Source organism: Lytechinus variegatus, chromosome 9 (genome assembly GCF_018143015.1).
Source record: "Lytechinus variegatus isolate NC3 chromosome 9, Lvar_3.0, whole genome shotgun sequence".
NCBI lineage: Eukaryota > Metazoa > Echinodermata > Echinoidea > Temnopleuroida > Toxopneustidae > Lytechinus > Lytechinus variegatus.
Window position 1 is genome coordinate 23,343,289 of NC_054748.1, and position 20,463 is coordinate 23,363,751.

Genomic DNA, 20,463 nt, shown 5'->3' on the forward strand with positions numbered 1-20,463 from the left:
TGAAAACCTTATCTACCAAAGTTCATTTCAATGTTCTTGCACAAGTCTGGTGAGAGCAAATCCATGATTACATTTAACATCATTAATGCTAAGAAATAATTTATTCGTTTCAAATGATTGTCATTTCAAGGACTTGATGAAATCTAAGCCATTGGTATTTTTTAATCATTGTTTTATCAATCCTTGCAGCCATCTCTTGTAACTGTGTAAGTACTTGTTTGTTTTTAGTTGAACAATACCCCCACACAGAGCATGAATAATCAAAATTAGGTTGAATAATTGTTTTGTACATTAGATTAAAAACATTTGATCGAGATAAAAGCTCGTTTTTCGCAGAGCAAATATTTTTTTGGCAAGTAAATTTGCAAGATTTTGAGCATGAAACTTCCAATTGAACTTATTATCGGTCATTACTGCAAGATGTTATTCACTTGTTAAATTTTCTTATTACCTATTAATATGTGGAAATAAGACCTTGGACTTAACAACATGTAATTACTTTGGTCTTAGCAATATCAATACATTATTATTATTGTGGTACCAATAGGTATATTTCTTTTCCATTCTATATTTATATTTTTTCTATTTATTTCTGCATATAGGCCCTTACAACATGCATTTCGTTTTGTATTCTATTGTCTGCGTCTCAGTTCTTTTTTTTCAAAGAATGTGTACATCTGACTGCACGTAGTGATATTTAAGATATATAATCCTGCTAAAACAGAGTTTTGCTTCGAGTATTTAATCATAAATTGCATTGGACCACCCACATTCACAGACACACATTTTATGCTTAATATTGCATTCACATTTGGTTGTGATTAGCCTATGGTTTGCAACATCATGATAATCATTTCGATTAGTGGAATTGTATTAGGATTTTGTATATCAAAGCTATACGTGCCGAGTGAATGTATCGGTGTACAATCTTTTGTTCTTTTCTTCAATAAATTGCCCTGGGGGAAACCCGGGAGAAATAAATGCTTGAGAGGACCAATAATTCCTGACACGACCCTAATTAAGTTCACAACAAATAGGGGTGAGGGGGCTGGAGGGGGGGGGTTAAAGCCGCATACATTCGTAATTCCGAAGCTTCGTTATTCCTAAGGTTCAGATATTCCGAAGGTTCGTTAGTCCGAAAACGAAATGAGGTTCATAATTCCGAAGGTTCGTTAGTCCGAAAACGAAATGAGGTTCGTAATTCTGAAGGTTCGTTAGTCTGAAAACAAAGTGAGGTTCGTAATGCCTAAGGTACGTTATAGTCGATTTGACAGTCTCATAGGCTCAATACACCAACCTAGAAATGTTCTTTCCGATGAATTTTTTTTCTTGATTCGTGTTCCTAAGGGGTCCTAGAACAAATTCAGCTTGGTTGCCAAAAGTTGCCGTTTGGGCAATTTTGCTAATTTGCATAAATCCAAAATGGCCGCCAGATGCCATCTTGAAAACCTAACTTTTGAACCCCTGTCCACAAAATGATGAGTAATGACTCGTTTTAGGGGTTTAGAGATGTGTAGAACTGATTTCTGTAATCTTTTTTGCAATATAAGGTCATCTTCAGGTCAAATCCAAGATGGCCGCCATATGCAATCTTGAAAAATTGACTTTTGTTCCCCTTGCCCAAGAATGACGAGTAATACCTCTACTTAGGGGTTTTGGGGTGTGCAGAATCCATTTCTGCTTTCTATTTTGCAATATAATGTCATCTTCAGGTCAAATCCAAGATGGCCGCCATATGACACCATCTTGAAATATCAATTTTTGAACCCTTTGCCCCAGAATCATGCATAATAACTCTATTCATGAGTCATTAGGTATGTTGATTCAATTCATGTAGTTATTTTGCACAAAGGATAATCTTCAGATCTTGAAAAATTACTGTCTGAGGCTTATACGTGTTAGAACTAATGTAAAGGGATTTCAGTAAGATACTCATTTCTTTTATTAATTCTCAAGTTTTTGTCCCAGAATCATGAATAATATCCCTCTTTTCGTGAGTTATTTGGTATGTTTATTCAATTTCTGTTCATAATTTTGCAATGTAGGATCATCTCCAGGTCAAAATAATCCAACATGACCACTAAACGCCATATTAAGAAATAAAAAAAAATACTTCCGAGACTATTGAACCTTGAAGAAGTGCTGTCCCTAATAAGGTTGTTGTTATGTATTGGAGCTCATGTAAGGGGATTTCAGTGAGAATGATTCATTTCTTTTAATCACTCCATTTTTAGTTCGAGGTCAAGTCATGTCTAAGATGGTCAGATGGTTGATAGATTTCGTCATTAACCGCTTACTTTAGAATTAAACCATTCAGGTTTGGGCTATGATTTCGGGAGTTTTGATCCCTTTTTTATTTCTGTGCAACCATACTTTTCCAGTGAAATGACTTTAAAGTATTATTTGAATTAAAAAGTGATTTCTCCGTATTTTTTTTTCAAAAAAATTGATTTAATTATTAACTTCCTTTATAATTATTATTGGACTTTTCCTCCTGACTAGAGCCATTGACTTGGTCAGCAGGAGTGCACTCTTCAGCCTCCTGCAAATAGGCTCCCCCGAGACTGTTCCACGGTCAGGATTGTTCTCATTCGTGAAATGCTTTACGGAAACGATGTCGCCCCTGCCTCTCAAGAAGTGGGAGTACAAGACCTAGTCATACATAACAGCTGCCTGTCTTGTGCATGTAAGGGGTTTGGACCATCCATCAGACTTTGAGACAGTCAGAAATTATGATAGACTCAAGACACCGACTGTCCTCCAGATATGTATATCAACAGCACACACTTGTCTGGTTATGGTGGACTCCTCACCTACCTTGGACCGACTATATGTCTCTTGTCCCCTTTCACAGGACAAGCATATAAGCATCAGGATTGTAAAATCTGTCACAGTCATGGCCAAGCTCCTGCACGGAAGTAAGTCCTGGAAAACGTACGCCGACCAAGAAAAGTGGCTAAACACCTTCCATGTCAGCTGCCTCGGACGTATCATGCACGTTAAATGGCAGGACAAAGTGAAAAATACAGAGGCCCTTCAGCGTACGTGCTAGCATCAAAAGCTTATTCTCGCTCCTTAGTCAAAGGCACCTCAGGTGGTTGGGGCATGTTTGCCCCATGAAACCTTGGCGACTCCCTTCTTGGATTCGCCAAGGTAAGGTAAGCTGTGTGATTGGTCTCACCCCATCGATAGATCACACCTCCGTTTTAAAGACACATGCAAATATGACATAAAACTTGCCGGCATAGACACTAACACTTATGAAGGTGTAGATGATAGTCGCCATCCATTCTATGGAGAGCTACTAAGTATAGGGGTCAAGACGTCAGAAAATAATCGGAATGCTAAATTGGCAGACCAAAGGCCTAGGAGGAAGGCTAGGGCAGCATCTCTATATAAACGTGTCTCAGCGCCATCCTCCTTCATCTGTAACAAATGCTCTAGAGACTGCCACTCTAGAGTGGAGCTCTATAGTCACTCTCGAAAATGTAAGGCCAAGCGCTACACCATCATCTTTTAAGGCGAACTGATGCCTACCAATCATTGGACACATTGATTTAGAAAAATAATATTGATAAAACACTTTGAAATTGAAATAAGACCCTAAAAGCCTCTTCAGTACAAAGGTATGAATGGACCTTAAAAAAATACACTCGAAATGGATAGCCCAAACCTAAAGAGGATTCAATCTAAGTTGAGCAATTAATGTTGAAATGAACTTGAGAATTAATAAAAGAAATGAGTATTCTTACTGAAATCCCTTTACATTAGTTGTAACACGTATAAGCCTCAGACAGTAATTTTTTAAGATGGCGGTTGGCGGCCATTTTGGATTTGATCTGAAGATTATCTTTTGTGCAAAATAACTACATGAATTGAATCAACATACCTAATGACTCATGAATAGAGTTATTATTCATGATTCTGGGGCAAAGGGTTCAACAATTGATATTTCAAGATGGCGTCATATGGCGGCCATCTTGGATTTGACCTGAAGATGACATTATATTGCAAAATAGAAAGCAGAAATGGATTCTGCACACCCCAAAACCCCTAAATAGAGGTATTACTCGTCATTCTGGGGCAAGGGGAACACAAGTCAATTTTCCAAGATTGCATATGGCGGCCATCTTGGATTTGACCTAAAGATGACCTTATATTGCAAAAATGATTACAGAAATCAGTTCTACACATCTCTAAACCCCTAAAACGGGTCATTACTCATCATTTTGTGGACAGGGGTTCAAAAGTTAGGTTTTCAAGATGGCATCTGGCGGCCATTTTGGATTTATGCAAATTAGCAAAATTGCCCAAACGGCAACTTTTGGCAACCAAGCTGAATTTGTTCTAGGACCCCATATGAACACGAATCAAGAAAAAAACTTCATCGGAAAGAACATTTCTAGGTTCGGAAAATGTCAAATCGACTATTAATCCGAAAACGAAATGAGGTTCGAAATTCCGAAGGTTCGTTAGTCGCTTAACGTAATGATTAACGAACCTTATTTCGTTTTCGGACTAACGAACCTTCGGGACAACGAACTTTCGTTTTCGGATTATCGAACCTTCGGAATAACTCCACAAATGTTAGGATTAACGAACCCTTTTACGTTTTCGGATCAACGAACATCGAGGTATAGGCAATTTACGTGTTTCGGAATTACGAGCCTTCGGAATACCTTCGGAATTACGAACCTTCAGAATAAAGAACCTTCGGAATTACGAACCTTCGAAATTTCGAAGTGTAACCGAGTAGTGCATCCTACTTTATCCCATCTACCAAATAGCCATTTGAAAATTTACAAGCAATATTAATGTTTTTACCATCTGGTTAAGAATAGCTGATCAGAAACATCAGTTAAAAATAAAATTTAATAGCGATATTCATTTTCTAATCTATTTCTGAAAAGTTAATAATTCTTTAATTCCAAAAACATGCGTATAAACTGTCTTTAAACTCTGAAAACAAACAGAAGTTTATATATTTGACCAGGTTACAGGCCTGTAATTTCTTTTACACTTTAGTTAAAATTTGTTCAATTTTGGCTCCAACCTAATTGGTAATGTAAAAAATATATATTTCAAGCAAAGAAAACATTTTCTACAAAAATATAATAATTGGATTCCAATTCTCGCCTTTCTATCACCCCGAGGCCTTGGTCGAGGAGAAGGGTTGGTATGGAAAGCATCGAGGGAGTGATGATGTCATCCAAATACAGAGCAGTCCATATTTATTTTAAATACCTCTTCGTTATAGTCACACAACTCTGGACCCAAAGGTTTCAACTTATAGAAACTCTAGCATGTCTAGTGTAACCTACTCGGTCCGAGTGTAACCCTAATATAATTTTATTTGCTGAATTACTTTGTTATTTAAACGAAAAGCTAGCTCTGATGCTGCCTTCCTAGGGTCCGTTGCAGAAAGAGTTGCGTTTAAACGCTAGTCAAAAAATCAATCGTAAGTCCCAAATGCGCGCTGATGATTTGTTGAAAATCAAGTTACGCATGATTTTTAGAGTTGCGATTGATTGTAACTCTTTCTGCAACGGGCCCAAAGACAACTCATCCACCAATTCCAGCCGCACTGTTGGCTGCCCGTACATGACCAAGCAGCAGTAGCGCGGCCACTCAGCTTTAGGGCACATGAGAGTAATTCAACCGCGCGCAAAGCATGCCGGACAGGCGTAAGTAAAGATCACATGACTTTATTGATTAAAATAATTCATTAAAAATAGATTAAATGTTTGTATATCAAAAGAAAAACGATAGAGAAAATGCTACGTTCATACTCTTTCATAATTAAGGCGTTTGGGGAGGCTAGACTGCATTTTTGTATTTCATTTTAATTATTATTACCCACAATGCAGTTCTGGTTTTTGTGGCGATGAACTGGCCGAAATTATGGTTAGTCTTATTTCAGGCCATTTAACTTTTGATTGAGCTGGTCAAGTACCTGATTAACATATCAAGTCTTAATGTACTGTTAATTGTGACTAATGTCAGTGAATTAAAGCAAAATCTATCGAGGGATTGATTTTTAATGATTTTTTGATGAGCTATGATATAACACGTGAGTGAATGGGGGTCTGTAATACTCATGTGTGCCCTATATCGCGACTACACTTCTACACTGTCGTTGCTATGGCTGGGCGTCGTCTGCTAGAAATCGGTGGTGAGAATGCTTCAAACAGTTTCATGCAAAGTGATAGGTTATGTTTAACAACATTTGATAAGTATGTAACTCGGCGTTTAGTGCATTTATCGACTACGATGCTGAAATGACGCTTTCAAATGTATATTCAATGCTTATCATTTATCATGCAGAAATGCGAGTTTCTACTGCCAATAGGAGATCTGGTTGGTTTGAGAGTGTGAAATGAAACAAGTAATAGTAGGAACTTCAAAATGATAAATAACTTCTAATTATCATCAGGATTCCTATTTTCAATAGTTAGAGCACGCATGCAGAGAAAGAAAGATGAACAAAACATTGAAATAGATAAACTTGTCTCAGTCAGATGTAAAACATCATAGATTGCGCACTTGAATACTATTCACTTCGTTGAAAGCTCAGGAGGGGGGGGGGTGGTGCTGAGTCGGGGTACATACCCCCATCCTCCTGGCTTGTAAGCAAGGCGGGGTTGATGCCTATAACACCCCCCCCCCCTTCTTCCTCCAAATTAACGGTTATAATAGGGAAGAGAGGCGAAATGAGCAAAGGAAATGCTTACACTCTTTGTTTGTTATCAATTTTCTTTTATTTACTTTGTTTATTCTTATGAGAATACATAGGTAATAAATCACCTCGAACGAAATTAAACATGTAAACAAAAAGTTGTAAATCCACACAATACATATTTAGCCCATTGATGGACATCAAGCAAGTAGAACTTGTAGCTGCAATACCATAGGAAATGCACAAAATATGTGAATGGAACACTGCATTTTTACATTAAAATGAGGGGTGTCTTATGAGACGTTTTCTTTTCTTTTAACACATTTAGTCAGGTTAGGTATTGAATGCAAGGTATCAATCTCTTCAGGAGAACCCACTCTTTCTTTTGAGACCAAAATTTTTAACTTTTCGTCATTTGACCCACAGTATAGCTAGCCAGATGCGCGCATAGCAACACAACTTGTGGCCCCGCCCTCAGGGGCTGCCAGTAGTATCAGAGGTTTGATAGAAGAAATGAACAGCAATTGATTGACTGATTGATTGATTTTATTCGGCAAGTCACCATAACATATATACAGAAGCATTGAAAACAACAGGCTTGCACAGGATGACCCACGAAAGCTTATTTCCAGTGGGGTCCTCAAATTCAAACCATTGAGATGATGATAGGCGGAATAGGACCTGTCACAATGATGCAGTTTTGACCAATCAGAGACAAGAATCTTATTATGAGGTACAAAATATTTCATGTTGACTGTTACAACGTTTGCTCTTTGAGCCTACAATGAAAAAAGAAATTATCCGCCATTTTCTCTTATCTTGATCATGTCCAGCACATACTAATGAGGAAAAATAGAAATACAGCTAACTAAACTTTTATTGATTGTCATTTTTTATTGATTTCTGTTTTATAAGATTATAGATATTATATTATTATTTACACTTTCATTTTCATAATTTCATTCAAAGTAAACTAGAATACAAAATCAATTTATTCTTAAGATAAAAAAGGAGAAGAAAAAAATGACAAGAGACGATTGAGAATGAGAAATAAAGAAAAGTATTGACATTGATAATAGATATTTGGGGTGTGGAACCATAAATACCCCTTTGGGGGAATTCGTCATGCACCTTTATGTTTTCTTGCCACCCCACCCCTCCCCGGCTTAAATACACCCTCTAGGCGTAGCGCCGCCCCTGTTTGAACTAGATAAGAAGAGAGTTCAACTCTAAGTGGTTTCAAAGTCCAAAGGAAACACATTCGATTTTAGAAAGTTCATCATACCATGATTACCGTTGTTTTATTTTCCATTCCCGATGTTACGAAGCATGAACAAAATGTACGTATCTGTTTACTAACTCATGATAGACATATTTTAAAAATTATATGCATTATATTCTAATATAATTATAGTCTATAATATGTAAATTTATATCATTGGTATTGGTGTATATGTATTTGTCCCTTATAATACTGTGCACATGTCCCGAAAAATGTATATCAATGCAAACAAATAAAAAAGAGTCAATCATTGAATTCATAACCTTGTAAAATACTGTTTGGACCGTATTCGGTAGATATAGTAATTTTGGAAAGCGTTAATTGGATTATAATAATAATAATAATGATAATAAAGGAATATGCGAAGATGCTCAAATATGCCATTGAATGATTGGAGCCTACGCCCGAAGAATAAGTACGGACACCTTGAATCAAACGATTTTTGTTTTGTAATAATATTTATTAATCATTCAGTTCAAAATCAAAGTAATGGTACGGTACATTATAAAATATTACAATTATATATTAACAAAACACTGTTCACAAAAGACAAATAATTATTACAAATAATCGTACAAAATGTCATGGTATTAACATAATCATATACAGTGGATAAATTCAGTAACAATTAACCACTTATCACCAATATAAATTCACAAAATCATACAATAGTTATGTTGAAAAATGATTACTCAACATTGATTAAACTGAATGAAATTTGGTTTTCCATCGATCGCAGTTTTTGTGTTGATGGAATCAAGGACGATAATGTTATATGACTATGGACATGAAGATAAAGTCCGATTGGGCCTTCTATCATAGAGGGAATTGCTAGTGATTTTCGCATTGTTTTTGGACTTACCATATGCTCCAAATTACTGTGAAGCTTTGGAATAGCGACGCAACTTCTCAGAAAATAAGAAAATATATTGCTGTTATGCCCAAGCACATAAGATTTGAAAGCATAAAGAACGGTGAGCAACGGGAGTTGCGTCACGAAAAGTTGCCTATGTAAAGCGGGACGTAACGGCTCTAGTCTGTAGGAAATTCTCCAAACCAAGAGCAATCCGAACTCATGAATTCCAAATACTATTACTTATTTCATATATTTCATAACAAATGTGTTTATAGTTCAACCTTTCCCTCTTCGTTAGGCGGGAATCCATTATCTTTCACAATTTGAGTGAAGATTTGCGCCGAGTTTTTGGCGCGACGGGTACGCGCAGGGTCGTTGAAATCCACGTGGTACAAGCCGAAGCGTTCGCTGACTCCCGACGCCCATTCAAAGTTGTCTAGTAAAGTCCAAGCGAAATATCCCTGCAGATTAACACCATCTAGTTTTGATGCTGAAAGGTAAATTATTTAAGATTGAGATTAATATTACAATACTATGATTTACGACACGTGTTCGCTTCGATCTACTGCTGTAAAAGCATCAAGAGAGCTTTATAATTGTAACTTTATTGATCCTTGTTTTCGCGTATGTATTATGAAATTAAGTTATTTAAACGAAAATCACAAATTAGAATAAACGGACAAAGGTGTTAGGTTTGTATTGTATTGTATCTTCGTGTGATTGAACCTGTACGTGGTCTGTAATTCAAAATACTGTTAACCTCACTCTGATCTCTATACCTTTTTTGTTTCTTTTTTTATCTTATGTAAGCATGATCACTAAATTTTTTTTTTTATTTTAAAGTGGCGACTTGCGCCGAAAGCATTGCTTTTCGCGGACCCACCACTCAGTTCCAATTCTGAATCAATGCTGCTTTTGAAACGACTATCTGTTTATTTTTATGTGATTTACATTGTTTATTATTTATTTACTTATTTTTATATATTATTCATGTTTTCCTTATACAAAGCAGGGTGGCCCCATCGAAGCCAGAGGCCTACTTCTCAAGGGAGCCCTGCTATCATTCATATTTCGAGCATTACATGCATACACAACACAACTTAAAAAAATGATATCATGTGAATTTGTACTATGTTTAAATGAATATGAAATAAATTGAATTGTATTTACCTTTGAGAGCTTCATTTATATACGATCGGTAGTACTTTGTCCTAAGATCGTCCTCTAGATCCATTGGACCATCTGGTAGAGATACACCATTCTCTGTGACGTAAATAGGTACGTCACCATATGTATTCTTGATCCAGTTTAGCAGACGACGGAAGCCCCATGGAACAACCTGAATCATTAATGTAGAAATTGGGGGAAATATTTGAGATTTACGTTGCCATCACTTTTATATTTACTGTGATTTATATATTGCTATTTGATGACTTATTGGGTTTTATAAAAAAAAAAAGAAGGATGGCATGGAATTTCTAATAGCTAGTTTCCATGGAGACCTCAGTTATTAAGCAGGCCTAGGCTAGACACATTTTGAATAAAAATCTACCTTGACAAACAATATTGATAACGATTCTTAAATATTATTTTTACCCTTGAGTTGATGCTTTATAATTCTAAGCAGACACAGTGAATTTATTTCACGAAGCTCTTGCTATAGTGCTTTAAAAATAATAGTGCATACTTCTTTCTGGTGCAAAGTTACACACCAAAAACAGCAACCGCTGCTTCATTATGGAGTAATGCGGTAAAGAACATTAATATTTTTCTTCTAAGTGCACTGATGATAATCATATTGATTCAAACCCAATTACCTTTAACCATTCTGATGCAGCTTGTGGCCAGGCCGGATCGGAACTGAATTCGGCCTGGAAATCATCGTATACCGTAGGGACCGGGTTGAACTCGGGTTTTTTGTAGGCGACAAACCTATATAGAGTGGAACATTCAAAATAGAAAATGTTCTAGAAAACTTCCAATAAAAGAATATTGACTTTACTTAAGTCGGTAAATTCAAGATGTCAAAACCTACTCCAGGCACTAATTTATTTAAGCAAAGAATTTATCCATGGATGTCCCACCGTGCCCACTCCGTCTCCCCTTTAGCGCCGGCACTCTCAACACCAGGTGCGATAACTCAGTCGGTAGACCGGTCTTGTGACCCGGGTTCGATTCCCACTTGGTGTGTCATTGCCCTTTGGTAAGGCAATAATCCTCATTACCAGGTCCCTCGGAGAAGAACTTAAGCCGTCTGTCCTCTGGTTGCTTGTTTACATAGCAGTCGGGTAGTGAATCAGCACCACCAAAATGTCAACCCAGTTGAAGTAAATGAGGGCCCAATTGGCAGCAATTTATTCATCAAAATGCAGAGCGTGTTATTATCTGCCCCTCTAAAATGCCAAAATGGCTAAGGCCAGGGAAATTATGTTGCACATTAATTAATTCCGTGTTAATAAGAGCTAAAAGGAACTATGAGTATCACCATTGTTCTTATACAACTGTATAGTCCTACCTTGTTGAGTAGTGGTTTAGTCCAAAGAAATCAGCAGTGCCTCTGATTAGCTGTTGTTCTTCAGGAGTGAATGAAGGCACACGAGACAAGGTCAGACCCTGAGCACGACTCATATTACCTACTACATCCTTAACGAGCTGCGGATAATCTCCTGTAAAAATGACATTGAGTTTTCATTTATTTTTCATGTCAATAATGGAATTTAAATCAAAAGAAAATTTGTTTTCAATGAAAAGAAAAGTAGCGAAAGGTGAAAAAAAGACAACTAAAAATATCTCCCACCGAAGTATAAAAGTATATGCCTATCTTGGAATTAATCAGTAGGCCTACCGTTACTAAATGTCCAAGAATATCAGTTTGGACACTAAAGTTTTGTTTCTCTGGTTTTAAAAAAACAATCAAATCATGATCAATTAAATATCACTTCGAATCGCATCATTCATGTTTTTTTATTTATTTTATTGGAGAGGACCAGTAATCCACATTCATGGATACCTATTATCAAATTTGTCATGTTTGTTCTTTCTGAGTTCTGTCGCGTTTTCACAAACCCTCTCCTATGTTTTTATGTAAATCGACACTAACCGTTTCCGAAAATTGGGTTTGCCATGGAGCCGAGCTCAAACAACCTCATCCTATCCGCAGCCTCGACGTCTGCCTGGTTCTCCGGATCGGCGGGCTCAGACCAGAACGAGTTGAACACGATGGAGATTTTCCCGCCCTGCGCTGCGCGGTATTTCTGGTCGTAAGTGTGCCAGGCACGCGCATGCGCCTTCAGCATGGTATGCACGACGCGGTAGGTGCCGTAACCTGGACGCGTCTTGCCCGGTGCGAAGATTCCCGCCTCGTACCCTTGAATGGCGATCACTTTGGGCTCATTGATCGTAAACCAGAGTTTTACCTATTTAAAAGAGGAGAGAGGGGGGGGGGGGTAAAAGTAAAGAAGAAAAATATAAATAAAGAAATAGATGAATGAAATAGACAGATATAGACCTAGATACATAGGCCTACATGTAGATGAATATAAATAAGTAAATAAATACAAGTTATGGGCAATCAAATAAATCCAACGTCAAATGGCTATTACCTCATTAGGGCATATACTTCCAAAACTCAAAACGGTAAAAAAAATCATATTAATTCTTTGTATTAAGCCATCGTGCAATATCGTCAACATATATTTTGCATCATCGTGTCTTCAGCTCGCCAGGAAGGGGGGGGGGGCATTACTGAAAAAGTCACCTTGACTAATGGAAAGTTAGTCAAAGTTTATGCATTTTGAGGGACCAACAAAAATGGTGTATAGAGCACAGTTTATTTACATCTTGCGAGAGAGTAAAATTTTGACCCTCTTGATACGAAAATATGATAATATAGGGTATTTATATTGCGCACATATCCACCTTGTTAGGTGCTCAAGGCGCTCCTATATACTCGGCTAAGCTAGGCGTTCACAGCGCACACAGTTTCTTGAGGAATTACTTCCTACCAGTATCCATTTACCTCACCTGGGTTGAGTGCAGCACATTGTGGATCAGTTTCTTGCTCAAGGCTATTACGCCATGGCTGGGATTCGAACCCACGACCCTCTGTTTCAATGTTTTGATAGATTAAGTTCCTTTTCACAATCATAAAATTTACATTTATCACTTGCGACGCCGCCACACTATCAAACCTTTGTCGTAGATGGCGTAACTGCGATGCATTGTGTGGTTTTAACAAATAATGTGAAAAACTGGAGAAAATATATTTCACGAAAACAATATTTCCTTCATACCTTTTCACCGAATTCATTGAAACAAAAGTCTGCGTATGCCTGAAAGTAAAGGACCATCATCTCATTCTCCCATCCACCGAGCTCCTCTAGCATCTGAGGAAGGTCGAAATGATAAAGGGTGACAGCAGGCTGGATACCAGCTTCAAGGAGGGCATCGATCAGGCGATGGTAGTACTGCACACCTGCGGGATTCACCTGAATGCATAGAAAGTATGAATCATCAATCCTCCATTCATATTTTGTCTGATGTAATGGTATTATATAGGGTTTCCGATGGGTAATCGTATCTTGCTAATCGCGTTGCCCGCGGTCCCCAAGAAATTTTGAAAACTTTTTTTTTGCCCCAAAAAATCACAAAAACTCGCGAAAAGTGAGCACGCAATCCTTTAATTTCATGTTTATAACAAAAAATGCCCATGAAAAGCTCGGCCGTTTTCTCCTCCTCATTTTCGAGATTTCTTGTTTTTTTTTCAAAATTGTTTATGTGTCTTGCCCCCGAGTCCCTCGGAAAACAATTCTGCATACGACCGTCATCGAATGGTAATCGAATCCTGTTAATCGTATGACCTCGGGGGGGGGGGGGGTGCAGCTACAATGTACGATTTTTTTTTTATTTACGATCATCGTATAAACACTACGGTTTTGTTAAGTGGTTTCCCCTTCAAATCGTAAGATCGTGTAGTTATTCATCAACCACCTCGTAGGGAAATCGTAATATCAGCACAGCAATTTCGGTCAAAATGGGTAACTATTTCATCCGAAACAACATGGGCTGCATTATTTTATTCGTGTACAGCGACAACTTGCAATCAAAATATACCCCACCCCCCCCCCCGGTCTATCTCTCTCTTTACCATGAAATCTTTAAAGTTAGGAATGGAAGAGGTGACGAGGTGACGAGATTATTACCTGATGGGTGAAACCGGTCGGGAATATTCTCGACCACGAAAGGGAGAACCGGTAGTGGGTCAGACCGAGCTCCTTCACCATCTCGACGTCGCGTTCTAGATTGTGATAGCTGTCGCAGGCGACGTCGCCATTTTGATCGAAGTAAGTCTTCCCCGGGATGTGTGTGAAGGTGTCCCAGACGTTTGGCCCTGGGTAAAAGATAGAACTTTGTGAAAATGGGTACGCTAATAAAGGGGACACCACACTGTTAGAAAAAATAAAAGAAGTTCCTGCAGCAGAGTCTCGAGAACACCTGTAATCTTACCGAATTGCGTAATCTTACAGGAAATTGGTATTTGATGTATGGAATCTTACAAATTTTCCTTGAATAAAACACCCTTTTCCCCTTTTTAAACAGACCTGTTCGGTTAAATTGCAGAAAAATTCTTGTTTTAAGAATTTACAGAATGATTATTACGCAATTCGGTAAGATTACAGGTGTTCTCGAGACTCTGCTGCAGGAACTTCTTTTATTTTTTCTAACAGTGCACTTCTAGCGGCCGCCCCTATATTTTGCAATTATAGTCGGGAAGAAGAGGTGAGAATAATTAAAAGAAAGCTATATACCGTATACGGAAGCAGGATGCTACATAAGCACTTGCCCGATTGCCCGGGGCAGATAAAAGTTGAAGTCGGGCAAGTGTTTTGAAGTAAAGATCAAAACTACTTGCCGAGTGAATTGGGCAAGCATAATTCTCACCGTAGAATTAACCAAAATTAGGGTCAGTATCGATCCCAAATTTGGTCATGGCGGGCAAGATAAAATCACTTTGAAAAAAGAATATGCAAGAACAAGGTACATCAGTTCATGTCAAAACAGAGAGAGGGAAAAGGGTCAATGGTTTATAAAACCGCAATATTTTCTTTTGAAGAGGTAAAACTTTGTTTTCAAGGATTTTTTTGGGCAAGCGAATGGATTTCCAGGCAAGTATTCCAACTTGCCTGGAAATTAAAATTAACTAGCCCGACAGGGCAAGTGCTTCTAAAGAGTTAAATAGCACCCTGCGGAAAGGAACTCAAGAAAAAAATAGAGTATAGATAGGAATTATTAACGACCTGGGTCGCGTGTAGATCAACCATATACAAACATTACATCATAATTTGGCCGTAATTAAAATTGCCTTCCCGTTTCAACCCTTTCCCTCTCTGTCGGCCGTGCTGCCCCTGCACCTGTGACAAATATGACGGCACTGATAACTTCGGGCCTTATATCATAATATGTTTTTTTAAAGAAAATTGATTTACAAGCATTCATTAGGAATTCAAAAAAATAGATCACTCTATGGGGGTGGAAACAGGGGCAGGGGCAATCGACCTTCCCCTATGATTGCTCAAGGAGTAAAAAAGGGGAGGAAGAGAAAAATAGCAATAAACATAAAAAAGCGAATTATAACGAGAACAATTTTGTGAGAATGCTAAAAAAAGTATGAGACCTCCCCCAATTAAAAAAGTTATTTATACAAATTATGACCATCTCAAGAGTAGTTACTGTTTTCAAACTTAGAAGCAGAAGCAAATCTCGAAACGGATCCGTGGGTATAAACTAGAAAGGAGATTAATAATACCAAATGATCAGACTTCTACTTAAAAAGAATTCTAATATTTTTGTAATCTTGCCATTGGTATGCAGAACGGATAGTTGATTCCGTCTGATTATGATTTTTTTTCTTTCACCATGCAAAATTGCAAATATGTTTTATAGTTTAATTTTAATGCACTGCAACAACAGAAATTCACTCTATTAACTACTTTTTTAACTGTTTGATCTTAAGCAAAGAAAATTATATTTCTTAAAATGTTCTAATGCATATTTTTAAATGTTATTTTCATTTGCTTTATCAATGTTGTTATATTATATCTATTCAAAAAAAGAGACTCGTGTAGAGAGGACACTGGCCTAAACCCTAGGAGTGAACCTACTTTTCAAGGGGGGGGGGGGGTGATCTAGGGAGCGTTTCATGAAAGGACTTGTAGAACATTTTATCCGACAAGTCCTGTTTTATCCGACAGTCACTATAGTAACAGTGCTTCTCAGCCAATCAGAATCTAGGAAAGTTGTCAGATCTGACAACTTGTCGGACAAATAAATGTTGACGAAACGCTCCCCTGTTATTTCACCCCCCCCCCACCAACTTGAGTAGTATGACGTCACGGACTTACGCCAGTGAGACAGGCAAATTAAAAAAATATCATGCCCCTTCAATTTCTTTGGTGTTCATCAGAATAAACTTTATAAGCTGTGAGCACCGGAATCGGTAGAGTAGCTTAGCCGCGGGAGGGAGCGCCTTGAGCACCTATCAAGGTAGATACGTGCGCTATACAAATCCTTATTATTTATGGGACGGCCCGTTTCATGGAGATCTACGATGGTAACTACCATGGAAAATATCAATGTGATTGGCTTTCGAGAGCTGTTATAATATTGGGATAGACTCATAGGCGGCGGAAGCGGGGACCCCCCCCCCCTGAAATTTTGCTTGTCAAAAAAATTTGGTTAGCCACTGCTAAAATGTAAGTTGATAACCTTTTTTGGGGGCGCTTGTCCAATTTTTTATCTGTGTCCATCCAAAAATTTCAGGTGGACACCCCCTAAATTGTTGGGCTTCGATCCGCCGCCAATGGATAGACTACGGCAAAGTCACTATTAAGTTCTTTGAAAGAAGGAAAAAAAATTACGAACCCCTGCTTTTTAAAACATTTCATGTCCCTTTTCATCATTATTCAACACTTTTTTTGAAGGAGAAGGGGTGCCCATTAGATAATAACCCCCACAATATACCTTTTCCGTCTTCGTCCCATGCCCCTTCGATCTGATAAGCTGCCGTAGCGGCACCCCAGATGAATCCCTCGGGAAAGGTTCCCCGGAGGAAGGTGTCGCGTTCGGGGTCGTTGAAGATATCATCAAAGACGAACTCCGACGTCGACGAGGAGATCAACGTCTGAAATACGACCACGGCCGTGGCGATGAGCAGGCAAAGACGCGACATCGTTCTGGTTTACTTTGGTTGATACAGATATAATATGAATATGTTTGTTTGAACAAATAATGAGAATACTGTTATGTTATGCAGGGCCCGCTGGTAGAGCAGTTTCCTAACTGAAGTGGCTACCCTGGGTAAATAAAACGTTATTATTATTATAATTTATTTAATACTAAGTAGTAATTCAAGAAATGCAATGATCACCAGTCGCGTATGATAATGGAGTATGGAGCTACTCTATTTTTTTTTTCATTTCGCTAGCAAGCAAGAATCCTCTTGATATATAGTTACGATATGAACACTTATATTGAGCATGGACCTATTACGAGATAGGTCCATGTATTGAGTTATATTTAGATATTATTTTTAAATCAACCATTTTCCTTTCTTTTCTTTATTTCCTTTTTGTTCTTTCGGTGGAGGGCATGATAGCCCCCCCCCCCCCATTTATTTCGCCAGTGATCCAATAAGAATGACAAAACCCTGAAAGTTAAAGGAAGAAAATAAAATTAAGGAAAGGAGTTTTTTGTTTACCTTACCTTAGTCAACCATTTCTCTATACTTCCGAGAGTAGATCATGATCGACCCTGAATAACGCCCCTCCCCCTCGCTCTCCCCTCTTGTGTTAAATCCTTAACGTCGTTAACTCATCAAAATTTCATAGTATTTTTTTTTAATTCAGATGCTCAGCCAAACTATGTAAATTGATTGCTTTATCTACCACCCAGTACACACGAAGTCAATATATAGTGCAATTCGACTTCGGAGCTCTGTAACTTGTGACCACCATAACTTGGAGGTGTGTGTGGGGGGGGGGGGGGCGGAGGGCTTCCGAAGAACAACAAGAGTACTTGTAATGGGTTATGCAATAAGTCAGGTGTTCCTATGCCAATATACATTATCTATTGTTATAGGTATACTTGATGCCCCCCCCCCAATAAAAATCACCATTAAAAACACATCCAAACCAAATTGGTCTATATATAGACATGATAGTGTACTGAAGTGATGACGTCATAAAAACCCAATTTTTAGCATTTCAGCGTTTTTTATTCCATACTTTGGTAGAGCATGATGAAAAATCCCCACTACACGAATTTGGTAGGAATCGGTCCATGGGGCGACCTCATGAATACATAATTACCCCCATCAAAGTAAGTGTATTATTAATGTATTCATGAGGTTATATTTATAGGGGGCATGGACCGATTTCCACCAAATTCGGGCTGTGGGGGTTTTTCATCATGCTCTACCAAAGCATGGTATGAAAAATGCTGAGAGTGAAAATTGATGACGTCACATTTTGGAACTCTTTTATCGTGTAAAAGTAACATTATTCATGACTTCACTACATATATGCCCCTATCAGTGTATGTATAAATCAGACCTAAATTTTTATGTAGGCCTACTATCAATGAAGGCTGAATAAAACAAGTCGGAACTATTAAAAAAATACTATTTGAATGTCGTGGATAAACAAAAAGAAATAAAGCAAACGTGAAATGCTTACCTGTTCGTACAACTGCAACGTGAATGATTAATTCCTCCAAAACTGCATGAGGCAAATTTCCAGGGACCAATCGGCCGACACCAATATATCTATTTTCTGAAAATGCTTTTCATGAAGTAGAAATGCAGGCACAGTAACCAGATTTGTTTGCTTTACAATCTAGGTTATCCTTCGATGCATTTTGTTAGGAAGATCCAGACCCTGTATCACGAAGTATAGTATTGATCGTAGAACCACCTTTTAAGCTTGATTACATTGACCACAATATACAATTCATCGTAAGCATCAAGCGTGCTATCAATCGCTACGCTTCTTGTCACCGACCCCAAGATGAGGATAAAGATGATAGCACAAAACAAGCAGACCTTTGATCTTTCCAATGTCTGCATAAAGCATATCGCTTGTATTTCGGCAGGATATGTTTATTTTGTTATCTTTGTGATGAATAAGACAACAAGGGTTCATTGAAATGCAAATGTGATTTTCATTAATATTTTATTCGACTTATCTCTTCGTGAATTAAGTGATGAATAAGCGTTAACAATGACCGGTTAGTGAATGTGAGTTTTCGACATTTTTTTTTTCTATAATCAAGTGATTTATTGGTTTCATGATCAGCATGATAACAAGCAAATAAACACAGTCAATAGCATCGAAATTCTTTATATATAATTCCTATTTTTTACGATTGTTTTGAGTCCATGTTTTGAAGCAACACTTTTAAGAGCCCTTCGACCTAGGTCACGTTGCATAAAAGTAACCATTATGGTAACTTGCATGGAATCCTTGATTTTGATTGGCTGATGATCATCGTTACCATGGTAGTTACTATTGGATGGTAAAGTTACCATAATAGTAACTTTTATGCAACAAAGCCATGTTATAGCAAACTTAGGCGAAGCTTGGGGGGGAATCCAAGGACTGTCCCATAGGAGGGTGGCCCTAGGAAGCGGGTGCTTCATTTTGAAGCGAATCCCCGCCCCCTTTTGGTCAAATTTTCTCTGCAGCACGTTCATTTTCGAATGAAACCCCTCTTTTATTTAGCTTGTCAAAATATTTTTTTACAAAACCAGCACCCTCTCTTCAAAATCGTTCCAAGATCTCTGTAAGTATGGCGAGGGATTATCTTTACTTTCCCCAGATTTCCCAAAGATCTAGACGCCATGACTTTTTATTGGGGGCATCCTAAGCAATGAAGTTTATGTACGTTATATTTTTATTAAAAGAAGAAAATTATTAATTGCTTATTATACCTACAATCCTACATACATAATGCCAGCGCGAAGCGCGAGCTAACTTCAGAAGACTCCAAGCATTCATTTTTTTTTTGGGGGGGGGGTAATCGTGAACAAGGTGCGTTTATACGGTTGCGACGGTGAAGCTCTCTCTGAAAGGGGGGGGGGTATGGATGAATCATCACACCTGGACCATTCCACCCCCCCCCCCGTAAATTAATCAATCCATCAAGTTTTATTCATAGTCAAGGGCAATCCCATTAGATAGAATTCAACGTTTGTATTCGGACCACAATTTTTTTCATTCATACTCCACTTCATAAGTTGGTTTTGATAAACGGAGGAAAACTGGAAAAAAATATTGAAGAAGGACTGATGAAAATTCATCAAAGTATAAAGCGAGTTATGATTTTTTTTAAAGGACAAGTCCACCCCAACAAAAACTTGATTTGAATAAAAAGAGAAAAATTCAACAAGCATAACACTGAAAATTTCATCAAAATCGGATGTAAAATAAGAAAGTTATGACATTTCAAAATTTCGCTTCATTTCACAAAAAACAGTTATATGAACGAGCCAGCTACATCCAAATGAGAGAGTCGATGATGTCATTCACTCACTATTTCTTTTGTTTTTTATTGTTTGAAATATTTTGATTTTCTCGTCATTGTCATGTGAAATGA

At 37.8% G+C, this 20,463-nt stretch overlaps 1 protein-coding gene across 1 annotated transcript; it reads right to left on the reverse strand.

The window, feature by feature from the left end:
- Positions 1–8,455: 8,455 nt before the first annotated feature.
- Positions 8,456–18,649, reverse strand: LOC121421286 (cytosolic beta-glucosidase-like). Its single transcript, XM_041615956.1, has 9 exons — positions 18,546–18,649; positions 16,834–17,053; positions 14,016–14,203; positions 13,107–13,301; positions 11,915–12,230; positions 11,330–11,480; positions 10,632–10,746; positions 9,985–10,153; positions 8,456–9,304 (listed from the first exon to the last, which is right to left on the reverse strand). Exons 2-9 carry the CDS (start codon positions 17,039–17,041, stop codon positions 9,084–9,086), a joined length of 1,563 nt encoding a protein of 520 aa, XP_041471890.1. The 5' UTR covers positions 17,042–17,053; positions 18,546–18,649; the 3' UTR covers positions 8,456–9,083.
- Positions 18,650–20,463: the final 1,814 nt, after the last annotated feature.

Coding starts and splice junctions, on each gene's coding strand:
- LOC121421286 (XM_041615956.1), bottom strand. CDS start 17,041: ATGTCGCGTCTTTGCCTGCTCATCGCCACGGCCGTGGTCGTATTTCAG. Junction 14,204..16,833: donor ATGGGACGAAGACGGAAAAG/GTATATTGTGGG, acceptor TCTTTTACCCAG/GGCCAAACGTCTGGGACACC. Junction 10,154..10,631: donor CTGCATCAGAATGGTTAAAG/GTAATTGGGTTT, acceptor TTAATGATTCAG/GTTGTTCCATGGGGCTTCCG.